The following is a 22,216-nucleotide window of genomic DNA, read 5'->3' on the forward strand; positions in this document are numbered from 1 at the left end:
TCCCCATCTACCTGTCTGCTGTCTTTTACCATTGCCCTTAACAAAGATGGTGGCCACGGTTTTCCTAAGGGGATGATGCCTCTGCCGCCATCTTTGTTGATGACACGCGTGCGTGCTATGCGCATGCATCTTTGCCATCAACTAAGATGGCAGCAGGGGCTTCAGTACCTTAGGGAAACCACGGCCGCCATCTTTGTTAAGGGCAATGGTAAAAGACAGTAGACAGGTAGGTGGGGGGGCATGGATCGCAGAAGGGGAGTGGAGGGGCTGCTGAGGGGCCCCCTATAGCTCCAGGGGCCGTCAGGCCAGTGCTCCACCTGACTGCCCTTTAGAACCTGCCCTGTTCATCCCCCCCCCAAATGTCTGCTATTTGCTTGGGAGGACAGTTTCCACTGGCACCAATAGAAGTTTTCCTCCTGGGGCAAATAGCAAGCATAGAGATAGTGTGTGGACTGGGACCATGAAACAATTTAGACTGGGACCATGGCAGGGGCAAAGGGTTAAAGCCTATCTACCACACACACATACACATCATGATCCTGATCAAGTTCACATGCCATGTCCCCAAGGCTCAGTGGAGGCTGGTGTAACCTAATCCCCTGGTGAGGAGCCTATGAGGTCCCCATCCTGCTCTCTTGCAAAGAAACAGTGGGTGCTTAAGCAGTTCTACAAATATTTAGCATCTAAAAGTGTCTTGCCTGGTTCAGAAGGGGTCCCTGTGGTTGCAGTTGCAGTAATTGCTGCTTCTCAACACCCTGGCACCCCCGAGACAACCTCATATTTACCATGGGAAGTCAGTTATGTCTTGCTGGTCCTGACTGTTGGGAATAAAGCACCAACGCATGTTGCGGTGTGTGTGTGTGTTATAAATATCAAGGCAATCGTTTCTTCCCTCTGTTGATTTCTTCTCTAAAGTGTTTGTTGTTTTTACAGGCTTTGCTCCTCTCCTTCCTCCCTTCTCTTCCTGTCTTTGTTCTAAGTGAATTAGTAATGGCTCCTTGAGTGCAGGCTGTCTGGCTGCTTCAGTATGTGTGACTGTAGTAATAATAAACCTTGTTTCTTTATTATTTCAACTACCAGTCTTAAGAGACTCAGTTATTTCTGCAATATATTTCCACTGCAATACATGATTGTGGAAATACAGCTCTTAAAAGACACAAGAACCCTGTTTTTATCCTGGCTCCTCACCAGAAAAGCAGACTCAAGACTTGAAGGCTGGGTTTTACACAAAGCTTTATTCCAGTTGTCAGTACAGGAATGAAGCTTCAGACATTCTAGACATGATTCAGGATTCAGAAAGCTAACAGGCTAGGCATATTTCTGAAACAGGCTAGGCATGTCTCCTGATACAACTAGGCAAATGGAAGCATCAGCAGGCTACATATGTCAGGATAAAAACTAGGTATGTGGAGGCAATGGCAGACTGGTGTTGCTATGCCTTAACGTTGGCAGCTCATCCTCACTATAAGAGAGGTGGGTAGGCACATACTTGCCCAAGCATTCTCTAGTACTTTCATGCTTTTGCTGCAAGGCGAAGGCTGCTTCTAGGAGCGGAGAGTATTTTCTGATGCCCTTTTTTCTAATCTCCTTGACTTTGGAAAAAGTGTAAACTCTCTGACAGACTGATCTTGCTTTCCTCTCTCTGGAAGACTCCAGATTGTTCATTAATTGTTATCTATTCAACAGCTATGTCTGGGCTGGGTGCCAGTGAGGGAACCTTGTCAGTTGTCAGAGATGGGGGGCAATGGGCTACATTAACCTAACTAACAGTTTCCAGAGGCTTCTGGAAGTGTCTCCCACAGGATTTCCCTAGCCCCTTCCCAATATCTGCAACCCACTCTTCTGCCTCCCAAAGTTTTTTGACTGCTGTTAATGTTTCCTGACATATGCGCCACTTGATTAGTTCATCTTAGCCGGAAATCTTAGGTCTTTCATGAGCAGCACTTTTTGAAACTCTCTTCTTTTATCCTTCCTGGAATTTGGTGGTAGCATGCAAAGATCAGCAGTTCTGTGGTATGCTACTGGGCAACAGAAAGATTTTGTCACCACAGGAAATGTCTCATCTTTGAAATATATATTCTAAAACTATGCTAGCTTCTCTGTTAGACACAAAGTTGTATATTGATAACTGGTCTTAGGGACTGGGCATTTTTTTTGTCTTTTTGCAATGAATGCTGAAGCTGTTCCTCACCTCTCCACACTCCTGGAGCAAGACAGCCACCCACTAGTCTCCCATCACAGGCACTAACCCCATCCGTCTCCCCCCCCACACTCATTCCAGATGACCATAGCTCATTCCCATGCCTCTTTTTCTGGGAATATAAGGTAGGGAACAATTGCCACAGAAAAGAATAGTGAACATTATATTTTGTTGGAGAGGTCTGGCCCTGCCTTGCAGCAGGCATCGCCATAGTTGTGGTACATGAAGATAGAAATTTGTGGCACATGTTAACAAGTTCTTCCAAGCTTCACAGACAGTGGATTGGACTGTGAAAGACCAATCCAAATTATATTTGCATTTTGACAAATTTGTAGGGCAGTACAATATATCAGAGAGGAGGTTAGGTCTCCTGCTCCCTTGTTGTACTCACTATAGCTGCCCAATTTCCTTGCTTTTTAAAGTTTGATAGAAATATCTGTGGGCTATAGGTAGATTCTTAACCGTAAGGTTTTTTGCCTATTAGTGAATTGGCTTTTGGTTTGTTCCTGATCCAGCAGGGTGGTTCTTACGTTTTTATGCATGGAAGACTGTTGTGCAAGTAAGCAGCATTAGATGTTACCTAAACTCAGAAAAACAATAAAATTGTATACAACAGCTGGGAATTCACAGTAAGAACAAAAATAATTTGATCACCCGGAATATTTAACCCAGGGTTGGAGAAGCTGTGGACCTCCAATTCTCATCAGCCCCAGCCAGTATGGCCAATGCCAGCCAGTGATGAGAGATGTTATAGTCCAATAACATATGGATGGCCACAAGTTCCCCACTCCTGATTTAAGCTAAGGGCCATCCATAATTCACAATTTTCCCAGGCTCTTGAAACAGTTTACTTCCAGTCATCATTCTTTTGATCAAGATCTCAGTAGAATTGAAGTGGTTAGAGTGTTGGACCAGGACCTGATAGACCAGGATTCATATCCCCACTCAGCCATGATGTTTGCTGGGTGACCTTGGACCAGCCACATTCTCTTAGCCTAAACTGCCTCACAGGGTTGTTGTGAGAAGGAGAAACATGTATACCACCTTGAACTTCTTAGAACGCTGTCCTTCAACTTCAAGTCCCCAGATGTTGTTGGACTACAACCCATCATCCTTGGCCATTGGCTAAGCTAGCTGGAGTTGATGGGAGTTGTAGTCCGACAACATCTGGGAACCCAAGGTTGAAGAACAGTGCCTTAGACGACAAATGGGGTATAAATGTAATAAAAGAAATGATGGCACAGCTACTCAATGAGGATGGCAAAATGATAACAAATGACAAAGAAAAGGCAGAAGTGCTCAATTCCTACTTTGGCTCAGTCTTCTCCCAAAAAAGGGTCTATGACCCTCCCGGGAAATATGAAGTAAAAGGGGCAGGATTGGAACTTGAGATAGATAGAAAAATGGTCAAGGAATACCTAATCACTTCGAATGAGTTCAAGTCTCCAGGGCCCGATAAACTACATCCTAGAGTATTGAAGAAACTGGCTGAAGAACTCTCAGAACCTCTATCTATTATCTTTGCAAAATCATGGAGAACTGGTGAAGTGCTGGATGACTGGAGGAGAGCTAATGTTGTCCCTATCTTCAAAAAGGGCAAGAAGGAGGAACCAGGGAACTACATACCAGTCAGCCTAACATCAATCCCTGGAAAATCTCTGGAGCAGATTATAAAGCAGTCAGTCTGTAAGCACCTTGAAAACAATGCAGTTATTACTAGGAGCCAACATGGATGTATGAAGAACAAATCCTGCCAAACTAATCTTATCTCATTTTTTGATCGGGTAATGTCAGGCCCAGGATGAGACTCAGGAACCAGACCAGGGGTTGTAAGTAATTCAGTTTTTATTAGAGTAATGTCCAAACAAAGACTGCGTCTTCTCATGAAGCAGTACAGAAATACAGGTCCTGCGGCATTGAGAGAAAGTTGACAGAGTAAGGAGCTGCTTCCCGCTTGTTCTTTAAGAAGGGGCCAAACGGGCGCGCAACCTTTCGTTCCTCCTTAACTGCCCCTCAGGTACTACCCGCTTTCCCCCCCTTCTCTCTTGTCTTTTCAGATGTCTTCGTGTGCGTGGCGAAGGGGGAAGCATCGGCCCCTCCTCTTCTGAAGTTTCCGATTCCAGTATGGGGGATAGGGGGAGGCTGATGGTAAACTGCCTTGCGGCTTTTCTGCCTTGGGCAGCCCTCCCTCTTCTCCCTCCTGTTCTGAGCCTCGGAGAAGGGGAGGTGTGGGAATGTCCAGGGACGATTCTGAAACTCCAAAGCTCTCAGGCTCTCCGTTGCTAAGCAACCCTATCTCTGGCATTTCCTCTGCTTCGTCTTCGCTCCACTCGGGCGAAGTTGCTCCCCCTCCTCCCTGCCATCCGTCTGAATCCCCTTCTTCCAACCCCCCGGGACCCTAACTCTGCCTCCCAACATCATCCCCTCTCCCAAGCTGCCCCCCCTTTTGCTGACTTGGGGCGGTGGGGAAAACATTGATGGAAAAGTATTACCAAGACTGGAGCATGCACGTCAACTTCATCTTCCCATGATCTATCAGCTAGTCCATAGCCTTTCCAGTGAATCAAGTACTGCAACTTGCGACATCTTATTCTGGAGTCTAGGATTTCCCCAACTTCAAACTCAATTTGCTCATTTACCAGGAGCGGAGCTCCGGGAGGCTCCTCCGGCCGTAACTCACTGGGAGGGGCGGCTTTTGTTAACAGGGATCGATGAAACACAGGATGTATTTTAAACGTGTCAGGTAGCTTCAGTCGGTACGCCACGGGATTAATTTGAGTTTCTATTTCAAAAGGACCCACCCTCTTGTCTTGTAATTTTCTACATTTACCTGGCATTTGGAGGAAGCGGGTGGACACCCAGACCCGATCTCCCGGCTGCAGGGGGGGGGCCTCCTTCCTGTGCAGGTCAGCAACTCGCTTGTACTCCGTTTTGGCTTCGTTTAACTGTTGTTTCAACGTCTGTTGCGCCGCCTGCAATTCCCTAAGAAAGTTCTCTGCCGCCGGTACCAGCATACCCTCTGAGCTGCTTGGAAAGACTTTAGGATGGAATCCATAATTAGCAAAAAATGGGGTTTGTTGAGTGCTGGAATGCAGGGAGTTGTAGGCAAACTCTGCAAAATGCAAATATGATACCCAATCAGTCTGTTGATAGGTCCCATAACTATGTAAATATCTTTCCAAAACAGCGTTCAAGAGTTCCGTCTGGCCGTCTGTCTGGGGGTGATGGGCGGAGCAGAGTTTTAACTCCGTCTGCAGCTGTTTCCACATGGCTATCCAAAATTTGGCTGTGAACTGAGTTCCTCGGTCCGAGACTACACTGTTTGGCAACCCATGCAGCCGGTAGACTTCTTTGATGAATAACTTGGCCGTTTCTTTAGCCTCTAAGGCCCCTGCACAAGGAAGAAAATGCGCCATTTTGGTGAGTAAATCTACCACTACTAGAATGGCTGTCATTCCTTGGGACTTGGGTAAATCAGTTATAAAATCCATGGATAGGTCCTTCCAGGGTTCATGTGGGACAGGTAACGGTTGTAACAGTCCTGCTGGTTTTCTGTTTGTGTTTTTGTCCGCATACAGACAGAGCAGGACTTTACATAGTTTTCAATATCCCGACGCATTTTAGGCCACCAAAAGTCCTTGGCCACGTTCTGAATGGTTTTGTAAATCCCAAAGTGTCCCGCCATGACGGAATCATGGCACTGGCGTAGGATTCTGAGCCTTAATTCCCCTTCTGGCACATATCTGGCTGTTTTGAACCATAACAGTCCATCCCTCCAGTGGAAAGTTACTTCTGAGTCTTGATCTTGTCCCGTCTCCTGCCTATATCTTAGCATGTCTACATCTTCTTGTTGTGCCTTTTTGAGTTCCTCTTCCCATGAAGGCTGACATGATCCCAACGTTAATTTCTCTGGCGGGATCACGTACTGAGGCTGGTCCTCTGATTCACTTTCTTTGAATTGTGGCTGTCTGGATAAGGCATCTGCTCTCTGGTTTTTGGCTTGGGCATGATAAATAATCTTGAAGTTGAATCTAGTGAAGAACTGGGACCATCTTATCTGTCTCTGGTTCAACTTTCTGGCTGTTTGCAGGCTTTCCAGATTCTTGTGGTCGGAGCGCACTTCAATCTGATGAGAGGCCCCCTCTAGGTATTGTCTCCAGTTCTCAAAAGAATCCTTGATGGCCAGCAGCTCCTTCTCCCATACTGTGTAATTCTTCTCTGCTGGCTTTAACTTCCTAGAGAAGTACGCGCAGGGGTGCAGCTCCTTTCCCCCTTGGTCTAATTGCAGAAGGAGCCCCCCAATGGCAAAATCCGAAGCATCTGCTTCCACGACAAAAGGGCGGGTTGGGTCAGCAAAGCGCAGAATGGGCTCGGAAGCAAACCTTCTCTTCAGCTCCTTAAAGGCCTTGGTGGCATTCTCTGTCCATTGAAACTTCTTCTTTCCCCTTAAGCAGTCAGTCAGAGGAGCTGTTAATTTGGAAAACCCTGGAATGAACTTTCTGTAATAGTTGGCAAACCCTAGAAACCGTTGTACATCCTTTTTGGTAACAGGCAGGCCCCAGTCCAATATACAGCTTACTTTCCCTGGGTCCATCTCCACTCCTTCCGCTGAGATTCGGTACCCAAGGAAGTCCAAAGACTTGAGGTCAAATCCACATTTCTCTAACTTGGCATACAAGTGATTCTCTCTCAGTCCCTTCAGCACCGTTTTCACATGCTGATCATGGTCTTCCTGGTTCTTTGAGAACACCAGGATATCATCTAAGTAACAGATTACATACGTGTCCAACAGGTCTCTAAACATGTCGTTCATGAACTTTTGAAAAACTCCTGGACTTCCACAAAGCCCGAACGGCATGACCAGGTACTCAAACTGACCATAAGTGGTCAAGAATCCCATTTTCCATTCATCTCCCTCCTTCATTCTGATCAGATTGTACGCTCCCCTCAAATCCAGCTTCGTGAAGACTTTTGCGGAGCGCAGTCAGTCTAGCAGCTCTGAAATCAGGGGCAGCGGGTAGCTGTTAGGGATGGTGATCTGGTTCAATGCGCAATAGTCGTTACAAGGTCTGAGTTCCCCCCCTTTCTTTTTCACAAACAATAGTGGCGCTCCAGCAGGGGACTGTGAGGGACGTATGAATCCTCGCCTCAGGATTTTATCCAGAAATTCCTTCAGGGCCTCCCTCTCAGTCTCTGTGAGCGAGTAAATTTTCCCCGATGGGATGCTGGCTCCTGGCATGAGATCAATCGCACAGTCGTAAGGGCGGTGGGGGGGTAGAGTCTCTACCTCTTTTTCATCAAATACATCTTTGAATTCCTCATACTTCAGCGGCAGGGTCACTTGCTCGCTCTCCTGCGCTGCCGCCGCCAGGGTGTTCTTGATTCCTTCGGGTTGACAGTTCTCCTGACAATACTGTGAGGTGAACCACACCACCGCCTCCTTCCAACTTATCTTGGGTTCGTGCTTTGCTAGCCAGGGCATTCCCAGAATCACCTCAAAGTTCAAGAGATCTGACACGTATAGCGAAATGAACTCTTCATGCCCAGGGATTTGAAGTTTCACTTCCTCCATGGCTTGTGTCACCTCTCCTGACTTCAGGGGTCTCCCATCGATGGTCTCCACAGCTAGGGGAGCGTCCAGTTTCCACCGGGAAATTCCATGACGCTTGGCTAGCTTCGCATCAATAAAATTTGTGGAGGCTCCACTGTCAATCAAGGCAGTAGAATTAAACACCTCTGGAAGTTGTAATCTGAATAGGTAAGACCAACACCCCTTTTGAGGGAGGTTGGATCGTTGGAGGGCCTTTATACATCGCGGCCCCCAGTCCACCGGCCTGCACGTGGACTGGGTGTTCTAGTTTCCCAACGGCTCGGCTTTCCCCCCTTTCAGTCCACAGTCTCTGGCCACATGGCCCAGTCTTGAACAATAAAAGCATAAACGTTCTCGACGTCGTCTTTCCTTTTCTTCTTCTGACAATCTTGGCCTAGCCCCTCCTTGTCCCTCAGTTGCATTACCTGCCGCCCCTGCAGTGGAAAGGGCCTTGCTGCGGGATGCCAAGGCTGAGTATCTCGGGACCTCCTGCTTCTTTTCCAGGCGTCTTCCTTCCATCCGGTGATCTATCTGTAGGCATAGCCGGATTAGCCCTGGCAGGTCGGTGGGAGGGGTGGTCCTGGCCAGCTCATCTAGGATTTCAGCATTTAATCCACTCCGGTACATAAACATCAAAGCGGCATCATTATAACCCGTTTCCTGGGACAAAATTTTAAAAGCGTTAGTGTACTCGGAAACAGTCCCTTTAGCTTGCTTCAGAGCGCCTAGCTGCCGCGCTACTGTTTCAGCTCTTTGCGGGTCTTGAAACATGTCGGTCATCTCCTGTATAAATCCTCTGTATCTTCTTAGGACAGTATCCTTTCTCACCAGATATGGAGTCACCCATTTTGCAGCTTCTCCCTCCAGAAGGCTAATCACAAAGGCGACTTTAGCCCCATCGTCTGGAAATTCTGTGTGCCTGACATCCAGATATAATTCACATTGAGCCACGAAAGTTGCCAACTGATCACTCTGTCCCGCATATTTTTGGGGCAATCCAATGGGAACCTTTACTGCGGCAACTGGAGGGGCTGTTCGCATCTGGTCTATCATCGTCTTCAAGGCTTGATTATCCGTTTTCAACACCTTGACGGCTGCTAGCAGGGCTTGGACATCCGTCTGCAAATCAGCTACCTTAGTCCTCAAGAGTTTCACTTCTTCCGTCTCGGAAGTGGGGTTCGTTCCCCCCCGCTCCCTTTGACATCTTGTCCCAGTCAAGTGAAGAGAGCGTTGAGGGTGATTGAGGTGGCTCTGTCAAGCTGTCAGGCCCAGGATGAGACTCAGGAACCAGACCAGGGGTTGTAAGTAATTCAGTTTTTATTAGAGTAATGTCCAAACAAAGACTGCGTCTTCTCATGAAGCAGTACAGAAATACAGGTCCTGCGGCATTGAGAGAAAGTTGACAGAGCAAGGAGCTGCTTCCCGCTTGTTCTTTAAGAAGGGGCCAAACGGGCGCGCAACCTTTCGCTCCTCCTTAACTGCCCCTCAGGTACTACCCGCCTTCCCCCCTTCTCTCTTGTCTTTTCAAATGTCTTCGTGTGTGTGGCGAAGGGGGAGGCATCGGCCCCTCCTCTTCTGAAGTTTCCAATTCCAGTATGGGGGATGGGGGGGCTGATGGTAAACTGCCTCACGGCTTTTCTGCCTTGGGCAGCCCTCCCTCTTCTCCCTCCTGTTCTGAGCCTCGGAGAAGGGGAGGTGTGGGAATGTCCAGGGACGATTCTGAAACTCCAAAGCTCTCAGGCTCTCCGTTGCTAAGCAACCCTATCTCTGGCATTTCCTCTGCTTCGTCTTCACTCCACTTGGGCGAAGTTGCTCCCCCTCCTCCCTGCCATCCGTCTGAATCCCCTTCTTCCAACCCCCGGGACCCCAACTCTGCCTCCCGACAGGTAACTTCCCTTGTAGACTGTGGGAATGCTGTGGACATAATATATCTTGACTTCAGCAAAGCTTTTGATAAAGTGCCCCATGATATTCTGATTAGCAAGCTAGCTAAATGTGGGCTGGATGGAACAACTATCAGGTGGATCCACAGTTGGCTCCAGAATTGTACTCAAAGAGTGCTTATCAATGGTTCCTTCTCAAATTGGGCAAAAGTAATGAGTGGGGTACCACAGGGCTCGTTCCTGGGCCCAGTGCTCTTCAACATTTTTATTAACGACTTGGATGAGGAGGTACAGAGCATGCTTATCAAAGTTGCAGATGATGCAAAATTGGGGGGCATAGCTAATACCGTGGAAGACAGAAACAAAATTCAAAAGACCTTGATAGGCTGGAGCATTGGGCTGAAAACAACAGAATGAAATTTAACAGTGATAAATGCAAAGTTCTACACTTAGGAAAAGGAAACCAAATGCACAGTTATAAGATGGGGGATACTTGGCTCAGCAATACGACATGTGAGAAGGATCTTGGAATTGTCGTTGATCACAAGGTGAATATGAGCCAACAGTGTGATGTGGCTGCACAAAGGCAAATGCTATATTAGGCTGCATTAACAGAAGCATAGTTTCCAAATCACATGAAGTACTAGTTCCCCTCATTCAGCACTGGTTAGGCCTCATCTTGAATACTGCGTCCAGTTCTGGACTCCTCACTTCAAGAAGGATCTGGACAAACTGGAACAGGTTCAGAGGATGGCAACAAAGATGATCAGGGGACTGGAAACAAAGCCCTATGAGGAGAGACTGAAAGAACTGGGCATGTTTAGCCTGGAGAAGTGAAGACTGAGGGGAGATATGATAGCACTCTTCAAATACATGAAAGGTTGTCACATAGAGGAGGGCCAGGATCTCTTCTCGATCGTCCCAGAGTGGAGGACACAGAATAATGGGCTCAAGTTGCAGGAAGCCAGATTTTGACTGGACATCAGGAAAAACTTCCTAACTGTTAGAGCCATACGACAATGGAACCAATTACCTAGAGAGGTAGCGGGCTCTCCGACACTGGAGGCATTCAAGAGGCAGCTGGACAGCCATCTGTGGGGAATGCTTTGATTTGGATTCCTACATTGAGCAGGGGGTTGGACTTAATGGCCTTATAGCCCCCTTCCAACTCTACTATTCTATGATTCTATGAAATAAATAATGTAACTATTTTTCTTAATTTTTCAATTTTAAGATGGGATACAGCTACTGATAGATTTGGACTGTGATGGGACTTCAGTGCACTTACCTCAAAGCTGAATTATGACCTAAGTATGCTAAGTAGAATGTAATAAATCACAGTTAAACACCACAAGAACAAATGGGACTTAGCAAGTTGGAATGTCTTCAGTTGTTTCCTAAATGTTCATGGTTTCTTCTGTTCTTTGTTTTATATTTTGGCTTTAGTTTTTTTCCACTTTTTTGTTTTGATAGTAACAACTCTGTTGTTGTTTTTATTGGTTATTATTTGCCTGAGAAATTAAACTGCTGCACTCCAGGGGCTGATTCACACATTTCTTTCTTACAGAAGCACATGATGGCTACATTCACACATCTTGCTAAACCGTGGCTTTCTGCAGGGGTGAGGAAACTCAAGCTCAAAAGCAGCCTTCTGGGCCTCTCTGTTTGGTTCTTGGGACACTTCACAAGCTAAGCTCCTCCTCAGACCATACCTCCTCTCCTAAGGCCACACCCTTACTGGCCCTGCTCTACACTTTCCTCTTTGCCTGTCTGGAATGTGTTCTTGAATTGTGACAATGCCTCTTGCTTGCTTGGATGGAGGACAGAGAGACCTGACTTCTGTGTGGCTGAAATGTGATCTGATCTACAAAGAAAAGAGTCACATCTCTTGCTCCACCCATATTTTGCCTCTGGCTGTGCCCACCACTGGCATGTTGCCCCCAGAAGGTTGCTTGGGAGACCATAGGCTGAAAAGAGGTCCCCACTCCTGGTTTAGTGCATCATGCACAAACAGCAAGGAGCTACAATGGGCCTGCATTGTCCCTTCTCCTCTTGCATGGCCAGGAAAAGTTCAATGGTTCTACATTCAGTTTCCTTTAAAGATGGCTTGTCTTGTAATTTAGACTACAGAACTTGGTGTAAGAGTAACCAGTGTCAGTTTCAAAAGAAGTCAACTTCAAAACCACATGTAATGAAGCTAACTTATTTAAACTGCTTGTAACATGGTGCTAAACAATAGCTTAGCATGATATGTTAATGTAGTCTGTGGATAGCAACATTCTGCCACCGTCCATCCTGTGCCTTGTCCCTCACTCTCATAGAATTGAGGGCTGCTTACCTTCAAAGTGCTTCCAAATTTTCTTTGTAAGGTACAAGGAAATTGCTGCACAGCCTGTTTTCATTCTTCTCTCTTGCAGCAACTGATTTCCTGTTTTCTTCCTTCTTCCAATTATCAGAGCAGAAAGCATCATGTAAGTAAGAGAAGCATACTATGCAGGTTTGCTGGCTGGGCTGTTGCTATAGTGGGGTGCCGTCTCTCTTGCATCAGAAGGAATACAGCAGGAACTGAGGACTGTTTTGCTATTGTTTATTTCTAGGACAATTGTCTGTGCCTTTTTTATTCCCTTCTCACTTGGCATGTTGTTTGAAACAAGATTTTCAGAATGTGCTAAAAGTTGGTATGTGATTACATAATCAAAACACAATCTCTAAAAATGTAGAAATGTAATTGTCATTTTGGTTTAAAACTGAAACAAGGTGAGAGAACAGATATTTAAGTCTACTTATGGCCCAGAAATATCTAATGACAACCCTGAGATAACTTCTCATTCTTTCTGGCAAGGAGAAGCTGTGGTTTGTTGGTGGTCAAACCAGAAGCCAGGAAAAGTTCAGAAAAGCTTCTGTACTTTTGGTGCCTCATTACGAGACTAATGCCTGCAACAGCTATAGGACTAGCTCATCAGAATCTTTTTCAAAGCATGATAGTTGCTTGCATGAGCTCTGTCAATGAACTGCAGTTTTTTATTTCATGAAAGGGAAGGAAAATGCTCACTTAAGTTGGTTGTTGATAGATTACAGTTATCACATTGAGAAAATGCATGAGCAGTTATTTACAGGAGTTGTGGATATTTTCTTATTTTTATTTATTTGTTTTAAATATATATATCTTGCTTTTCACCATATAAGTCTCAAAGAGGCTTACAACAATAAAAATATATAATGTACAAAATTTAAAACTGCAAAAAAAATAAAATTGCAGAAATTTAAAACAAAGAATGTCATTAAAAAATCTATTATAAACATTTCCACAGATGTATTTGTCTGAAATGACAGCTCTTATCTCTGCATCAGTGCTGTTGCAGTGACAGTAGAAAGTCATGTTAAGCAGTGTTGCACTACAGTAAACGGTCTGTTTTGTTTTGGCCATTCAAATCGTTTGAAAAAGACACATGGTGCAACGCCAGGTGCAACACTCACGTAATTCTACTACTACCACCAAGCTTATATGGGGCTCTGGCACCATATGTTTGGAGGTGCCCTAAGATTAATATAGTCCTGTTGGAAACCAGGACCAAGCATAGAGTTCCTTGTTAAAATCCAAAAGAAATCCCACAGAACTGATAATTAGCTGCTACCACTCCAGATATTTATTTGTAAGCTTGTTGTGAATGGCATGTCAAACTGAGGAAGGTAACATCAAAGGCAGTTCAGGAGAGGATGGAAACAAACTGAAACTTAATCAAAACAAGACAGGTGCTATTTAGTCAAGGGCTCTGGTAGTCAAGGTGAGATGGTTCAACTTTTTCTTGATGAGGTTACGTTCCCCTTAAGAGAACTGGTGGCTCACTGGATAATCTTGGGCCAGCCACAGTCTCTCAGCCTAACCTACCTCACAGGGTTGTTGTGAGGATAAAATGGAGAGGGAGGAGAACCATATACGCTACCTTGAACTCCTTGGAGGAAAGGTGGGATATAAATGTAATAAATAAACTGTAGTTGGGGGGTACTACATTGATCCATTGCTTCCCCTAGATTCTCAGGTTGTGAATTGTTCCAGGAGTGCCTTTTATCAGCTTCAGCTGATTCACCAGCTGCAACCTTTCCTAGAGAAGGCAGACTTGGCTTCAGTTACCTCCAGACGGGATTACAGTAATGCATGCTAAACCTTTGAAAATTGGCGAGGAACTTTAGTTGGCCCATAATATGATGACCAGACTTATGTATGGTGCTGAGGGTTGCCAGGTCTCCGTTTTTTGGCCGGAGTTTCAGGGAAAAAGGGGCCGTCTCCGGCCTCCGGCAATACTTTGCTTAAACTGGATGATCTCCGGCTTTTCATTGGCCGCCTTCCCGCCCTTTGTCATTGAGGCAGGGAGAGCTGGTGCCGCCGGGGCCGGGCTCTGTCTTCCCAGGCAGCAGCCTGTCTTGGACAGGGGCGGGCGGGAGCGGCAACGAGGGGCTGGCCCTGGGCGCGCGAGGCGGGCGCTGCTTAAAAGGCCAGTCGGGCAAGCGCGGCGCTGTCATTCTCCCTCCTGCTGTGGGCGCCGCTGGGCGGGAGTGGCCGCGATGGAGCTCAGCAGTGGCAGCGGCGGCGGCGGCGGTGGCGGCTGCAGCGGCTGCAGCGTCTCTGGCTGGGGAGCGCATCGCTGCCGCTGCCGCCCAGCGGCGCCCACAGCACGAGGGGTGAAGCGGCCGGGCATCCTCGGGGCTAAGAAGGAGCTGGCCCCATCCGGCGTCCACTGCTGCTGTGGGTAGCAGGCTGGAGAGAGAGAGAGAAAGAGAGAGAGGCTGGAGAAAGAGAGATGCTGAGAGAGAGAGAGAGAGAGGCTGGAGAGAGAGAGAGATGCTGGAGAGAGAGAAAGAGAGAGATGCTGGAGAGAGAGAGAGAGAGAGAGAGAGAAAGAGAGAGATGCTGGAGAAAGAGAGAGATGCTGAGAGAGAGAGAGAGAGAGATGCTGGAGAGAGAGAGAGATGCTGGAGAGAGAGAAAGAGAGAGTTTGGCCCTAATCCTCAGTTTCTTACTATTTCCTCTGGATAATTGCACTGCTGGAAACGGACAGAATCATCATGTAATTGTCTTTTCTTGACAGGATGTGGGAGTGAGATTGAAATGACAACAAATAGGAATGTGTGCCATTGTTCCATTTTTCTGCACATTTCCCATCTCCCCAAAGCAGCCTTCCCCAACCTGGTGCCTTCCAGATATCTTTGGGCATACAGCTGCCACCAGCTAACATCTGGAGGGCACCAAGCTGGGGAAGTCTGCCCTAAATTGTCAGCTGCTTCAGGTCTATCAGATCTAAGCATATGGTCACCCTGTTGTGGGAAAGTTCCCATTAAACTGACTCGTGTTGTCTCATTAAGTCTCTAATGTGGCAATTTAAGCGAACAGACCTGATCTTGTTCTGGGTTTTGGACTTCCAGCAGGGGCTTAGACTAGAAGGACTAAAAGGCCCCTTCTAGCTCTGTGATTCTATGCTACATGTAAGTGTGTGTGTGTGTGTGTGTTACACACAAACGCACAGGCACACACACAAGCATACTTTTTTTCTTTGATCAATTTTGCTTAGGAAAAAAGTGTCTTGTTCTTGTCAGTTGACTTCCTTTTTTATTCTTTGTATGTACTTAAACAAGCTGGTCTGTTTTAAAAGAAAAGCTTGGTGGTGTTTGTGAGAGCCCACGAAAGAGCAATTTCAGGTAACTGCCACAGCCAAATGGTTAAGAATTGGCCTTATGACATAATGTGTACTGGCTGGTCTCTACAGAATTCCAAACACCATTTCAGACTTAAGGCTGTCATCTATTATCCCAAAGGCAGCCAAAGTAGTATCCTCCAGATATTGTACTAAACCTCCCATGAGCCCTATCCTGCTTGGCCAGCAATCACAATAAAGTCCAAAAACTTGACTGCATCTGTTTAATTATATGCATGGAAATGGAAATGGACTCCCTTCAAGTCGATTCCGACTTATGGCTACCCTATGAATAGGGATTTCATGGTAAGTGGTATTCAGAGGCGGTTTACCATCTAAGGCTAGTACTCCCCACCTGGCTAGGGCCTGCTCAGCTTGCCACAGCTGCACAAGCCAGTCCCTTCCTTGTCCGCAACTGCCAGCTGGGGGAAACGGCTCCTTGCGACTATGCACCTTGCCCACAGGTGGCAGGGCACATAATCCCTGAGCCACTCACTGTGGGGGTGATCTTTAGCTGGCCCTTGACATCCAGGAGACACGAGCGGGGATTTAAACTCATAGACTCTGGACTCCCAGCCAGGCTCTCCTCCCCACTGTGCTATACCATCTGTTGCATGAGCATACAGTTAACATACAACTGACTTCATAGCACCATGCAGATAACAACTGGCTCATTCTGCATTAGCATAGCTGCTGCAAGCACTCTTAGTTCATTTTTACAAGATAGTTCAACATGCTATCTTGTTCATTAAAAAAATGCATTCATTCCTGATTTTACCTCTTACCACTTCTCCAGGCTGTAAAAAATAAAATAAAACACCTTCCACTTTCCTTTTTTGTATCTTTAATTCAGTTGTTGTTGTTAATGTGCCTTCAAGTCAATTTCAACTTATGGTGACCCTATGAATCAGCGACCCCAATAGCATCTGTCATAAACCACCCTGTTCAGATCTTGCAAGTTCAGGTCTGTGGCTTCCTTTATGGAATCAATCCATCTCTTGTTTGGTCTTCCTCTTTTTCTACTCCCTTCTGTTTTCCCCAGTATTATTGTCTTTTCTAATGAATCATGTCTTCTCATTATGTGTCCAAAGTATATGTGTCCAAAGTCAGAGGAAGGCAATGGTAAACCACCTCTGAATACCTCTTACCATGAAAACCCTATTCATAGGGTCACCAAAAGTTGGGATCGACTTGAAGGCATTCCATTTCCATTTTCCATCCATACTCCCTAAGATGGTGAGAAGGAATGACCTTGTCACTTCAGCTGGACCTCTTTTAGGTAAGATTTCTATTTTAATTTCCAATCAGAAATTTTTTTTGAATGGTATGCTGCACGCAAGCGTGGTTGATACAATGTATCATGCTTCATGATGTCACTAGGGCCCGCCCCGTGACGTCACTAGGGCCCGCCCCGTGACGTCACTAGGGCCCGCCCCATGACATCACTAGGGCCCGCCCCATGACGTCACTAGGGCCCGCCCCATGATGTCACTAGGGCCCGCCCCCATTTTCTCAGGTTTTTGGATGGTTCCGACCTGGCAACCCTAATGGTGCTTGTAGGTCAAAGCATATAATTCCAATCTTTTGTTAATTTCATTGGCTTCCTATGTGATTCCAGGCTCAATTCAAAGTGCTGGTTCCAGTCCTTAAATCACTAAAATGGTTTAGGATCAGATTAACTGTTCGGTCTTGTAGGTTTAATGCTCATTAGGCTGCTCCACCTTCTCTTTCTTCATGCCTACTATGGCCCCATGGATGCCTGCATAGCAAGACTTGTTCTTCAGCCTAAGCTAGGTTTCACACTCCTGGCCTGTCCACCATGTTCGTTATTTTTATGAGTTAATGAGGACGCTTGCAGAAAGCATACACCAGAATTATCACAAAAGAAAAGTTTTTTTTTCTATTTTTCAACTTCATTGGGAGGATTTTTTTATTTTAATTTATTTTAATTTTCAAATAGAATAAAGTTGCAGATAATAAATCACATTAAAAGGATAATAATTCCATCAATAATTGCTTATACAGATTTCTTCCTCTTTACAATATAACTCACTTCATTGGGAGGATTTTAAGAAACCTAGGGTAATAGTCAGGCTTTGGCTTGAGGACCACCTTATTGGCACCCTGTTCTCACCTGAACCCATAGGAGTCTGCAGAAATTTGAGGGGAGGAAGTAGGAGAGGAAAATACTCCAAATAAATAAATAAACAAATGTAGAACTGTTGTCTGAGGCTAGTTACCATTTCTGGTTGTTTTGGTGACTGAGTGGTGACAAGGCCTAGGTAGTCCTGGCCTATGAGAAACTTGCATTTCATGTGTACCCAACTATGGTAGACCTGCTGGGTGGAAATGGCATCCAGACATATTTTCTATCACTGCTGAAACCTTCAGTTCTCTCCCTAGCTTCCTTCACCTCCTCTAGCCCTTAATTAATTGCACTGCTGATACACTCAACCTCACAGTCCCCTCCCCACTGCATTTCACTAAGAAACAAACCAAAATGCCAGGTCTCTCTCTCACTCACCCCGCACACACACCTTGGGCAACCCTCCTTCAGAAAATCTCTTCCTTGGGATAACTGCCATTGCACTGGTGGACATCAGCCTGAGCATGTGTGGACATGCCTGCCACTCCTTCCTTCACTCCCAACCTTTTCTTCCTATATAATAAAAAGGTAAGACACTACACCTCCTGATGTCCCGCAGTGTGAAATCGGGGGTGCAGCGGCAGGGCAGCAAAACACAAAGATGGCTGATCCAACAGCTGAGGCAAGTAGGTTGAGATGGAGACTGTGAGTGCCTGGGCAGTGGCAAGGGGACAGGGGGGCTGGTGGGGGGGAGCAAGTGAAACTAGGATGGCAGGTGGATGAGTGAATGAGCATTGGGGCAAGCAGGTGGCAAGTGGGTGCACAGGTGAGCAGATGGGCCATCGTTGGTGGCAGGTGAGTGAGCAGGCAGGTGAGCGAGCATCAGGAGTGGGTGAGCAGGTGTTGGGGGTGAACAAATGGGAGTAGGGAGGCTGGTGAGCAAATGGTAGTGACAACAACGCAGGAAGCAGGGTAAGCAGTTGAGGCAGGGTGGTAGCGGTAGCATGGCCAGGAGGGAGGCTGGTAAGCAGCCTAAACTGAGTGGTGGCAAGTACCAGTTTGGAAGTTGCTGGTGGGTGGGTGGGGCTTTGGGGAGTTGCCTCTGTATAGGGGAGATGTTTTGGGAGGTGTGTGTGTGTATGTTTGGAAATTCCTGTATATGTGTGGTTTCTAGGTGGTCTGGTTCACAAGACATACACCAAAACATCACACACACACCGCAACTTCAGTGTAATGATTTCTTCGCTGGCTGCTCTAACCCCACCCTTTCAGGTTAGTAGCCAATAAGTGAAGTCAGGGTTGTGATTGACAAGGGATTTCTGGGCCTCCAGGCAGTACCTAAACTGCATTGCAAATGTAGAAAACTGTTGTTTTTTCCCTGTTTATCTGAAAATCTCATAAACTAAGTATATACCTTTCAGCAGTACCAAAAGTCTTTTTTGTTGTTGTTGTGTGTAGGAATCAAACAAGTTTAAATTTTCCTGGGCTGTTGAAGATGGCACTGTTTTGAAAACCTTCCTAATATGAAGCCTTAATCCAATACTTGCTTTTCTGGAAGTAAAGCTGCAATGCTAATCCCACATATGCAGAGTAAACCCCACTGAATTCAAAAGGACTTACTTTTGAGTAGACATGGTTAGGATTGTGCTGTAAATTAATGGGACTTTTGAGTGAACATAGCAAAGGATTGTGCTTTTGTTGTAAATCTTTCCTCCTCCAAACCTATTATTTAAGCAATTAGGCATGGCTTACATAGGTACTGCTTTTATTATGCAGGAAACTAATACTAATGTTATTTTTTTTTAAATGTTCTGTAATGACCAACTGGTTTTGACAATAAACTATTATATGGGGCCTATGTATTTCTACATCTACAATGTATGTGTGTGTGTGTGTGGAGTCTTCCCAACAACCCTGTGAGGTAGGATTGCCGATTGGAAACCAAGGCAGCTCACAACTCCGTTTAAAATCCAATAACCATAAAAAGTATAAACGGTTGCAAAACAGCTTAAAGTAGCATGATTCTGAATTTTGGGTTGGGTGAGTGTTCCTTATCACTTGAGGCTGCAGTTCTGTGCATGCTTCCCTGTTTGAGTAAGTCCCATTGAATACATTGGGACTTGCTTCTGAGTAAACAATCATAGGAGTGCACTACAAATATCTTCACAGGTTGTGTAAATAATAAACATCTTTGACAGTCATGCTTATATAAATATTTCTTCATACTATGTCCCGATAACTATTTGATTTCACACTATGGTTGTAAATTATTACTTCCTCTACATTTTCAGAGTGCCCTTCTTGCTTGGGGTGGTCATGGTTCTCCTCTGCTGTTTTCATCCTGAGGGACAGATTAGGCTGAGAGATGGTGAATAGTCCATGATCACCCAGTAAACTTTCTAGCTGATTTCCATTTTAAAAATTAATTAAAATCTTGTGGATAAGAAATTGGTTAAGAAGCAGAAAGCAGAGAGTAGGAATAAACGGACAGTTCTCCCAATGGAGGGCTGTAGAAAGTGGAGTCCCTCAAGGATCGGTATTGGGACCTGTACTTTTCAACTTGTTCATTAATGACCTAGAATTAGGAGTGAGCAGTGAAGTGGCCAAGTTTGCTGATGACACTAAATTGTTCAGGGTTGTTAAAACAAAAAGGGATTGCGAAGAGCTCCAAAAAGACCTCTCCAAACTGAGTGAATGGGCAGAAAAATGGCAAATACAATTCAATATAAACAAGTGTAAAATTATGCATATTGGAGCAAAAAATCTTAATTTCACATATACGCTCATGGGGTCTGAACTGGCGGTGACCGACCAGGAGAGAGACCTCGGGGTTGTAGTGGACAGCACGATGAAAATGTCGACCCAGTGTGCGGCAGCTGTGAAAAAGGCAAATTCCATGCTAGCGATAATTAGGAAAGCTATTGAAAATAAAACAGCCGATATCATCATGCCGTTGTATAAATCTATGGTGCGGCCGCATTTGGAATACTGTGTACAGTTCTGGTCGCCTCATCTCAAAAAGGATATTCTAGAGTTGGAAAAGGTTCAGAAGAGGGCAACCAGAATGATCAAGGGGATGGAGCGACTCCCTTACGAGGAAAGGTTGCAGCATTTGGGGCTTTTTAGTTTAGAGAAAAGGCGGGTCAGAGGAGACATGATAGAAGTGTATAAAATTATGCATGGCATAGAGAAAGTGGATAGAGAAAAGTTCTTCTCCCTCTCTCATAATACTAGAACTGGTGGACATTCAAAGAAGCTGAATGTTGGAAGATTCAGGACAGACAAAAGGAAGTACTTCTTTATTCAGCGCATAGTTAAACTATGGAATTTGCTCCCACAAGATGCAGTAATGGCCACCAGCTTGGACGGCTTTAAAAGAAGATTAGACAAATTCATGGAGGACAGGGCTATCAATGGCTACTAGCCGTGATGGCTGTGCTGTGCCACCCTAGTCAGAGGCAGCATGCTTCTGAAAACCAGTTGCCGGAAGCCTCAGGAGGGGAGAGTGTTCTTGCACTCAGGTCCTGCTTGCGGGCTTCCCCCAGGCACCTGGTTGGCCACTGTGAGAACAGGATGCTGGACTAGATGGGCCACTGGCCTGATCCAGCAGGCTCTTCTTATGTTCTTATGTTCTTAAAATGATTTACATGCAGGCAAAGTTTATTAAGTATATCCATACAATACATTTAAAGCACATCCAACTTGCATTTAAAGTGCATGACTTCCTCTAAAGAATCCTGGGAAGTATAGTTTCCCCCTCACAGTTACTGTTCCCACTACCCATAACAAACTACAGTTCCCATGATTCTGTAGTAGGATTCATGTGCTTCAAATGTGTGTTTAATGTGCTTTAAATGAAAGATGTGGATCTGCTCTAGGTATGATGTGCATTAGTGAATTGAAAAGAACAATTTTAAAAGATACTTTTTTAAATAGGGGAAGGGCTGTAGCTCACTGGCAGGGTATATGCTTTGCATGCAAAGGTCCAAAATTCAATTTCTGGAAAAGACTACTGCCTTGAATCCTGGAGAGCCAATCCTAGTCCATGTGATCAGTACTGAGCTAGATGGTATCAAATGGCCTGAGTCTGTGTAAGGTAGATTCCTTTTTTCCTAAAAGTGGAAAGAGACTCAAGGGACACAGTGACTCCAAAATTTATTATGTATTTTATTTATAAGATTTATATACTACTTTATTGTAAATAAACTCTAAGTGGTTTACAGAAGAAATTAAAACAATAAAATTATTGGCAAAAACAGTTAAAGACAGGTATTTAAAAACATTTAAAACGATAAAACCAACAATGAGTTAAAAACAGATAAAAAACACAATAGCTTCTACCTGCCCAGGTATGTTTGCCTAAACAAATATGTTTTTAGCAGGTGCTAACAAGAGTACAATGAAGGCATCTTCATGCCTTCAGCAAAATATGCTGTTATTTGGACTATAGCATATTTTTGTTAAACACTGTTGTGAAGTGTGTGGGGATTGTTTAATTGTATATTGAGATGTTCTCATTAGTTTGTTGTTTATTATTATTGTTTGGCTACTTATATACTGTGTATATTTATATGTTAAAAATAAAAATGCTACTTATTTGCTGGGAAATTGAAGATTTTTATCTAGGCCTTTTTATAAAGTGTTTGGTTCTCTTATTGTGACACATTTAAATGTTTTTTCTTTTCTTTTAATAATGTTATTTGTTATTTAATTTTGAGAATTGCATTATTGTATTTATGCTTTATGATGTGTTATATTCATGTTTTT

At 45.1% G+C, this 22,216-nt stretch overlaps 1 protein-coding gene across 7 annotated transcripts in view; it reads left to right on the forward strand.

Moving 5' to 3' along the window:
- The window catches only part of PTPRZ1 (protein tyrosine phosphatase receptor type Z1), a 222,570-nt gene that overhangs the window by 76,698 nt on the left and 123,656 nt on the right, over positions 1 to 22,216 (forward strand). The window contains exon 3 of one of the 7 annotated variants that reach the window (XM_061640122.1): positions 5,388 to 5,620. The exons of the other annotated variants lie outside the window; for them this stretch is intronic. Coding sequence (XP_061496106.1) covers positions 5,608 to 5,620 — 13 coding nt within the window. The 5' untranslated portion in view covers positions 5,388 to 5,607. The remainder of the gene's footprint in view (positions 1 to 5,387; positions 5,621 to 22,216) is intronic. 7 annotated transcript variants of the gene reach the window in all.

This window comes from Rhineura floridana, chromosome 8, assembly GCF_030035675.1.
Source record: "Rhineura floridana isolate rRhiFlo1 chromosome 8, rRhiFlo1.hap2, whole genome shotgun sequence".
Classification (NCBI taxonomy): domain Eukaryota; kingdom Metazoa; phylum Chordata; class Lepidosauria; order Squamata; family Rhineuridae; genus Rhineura; species Rhineura floridana.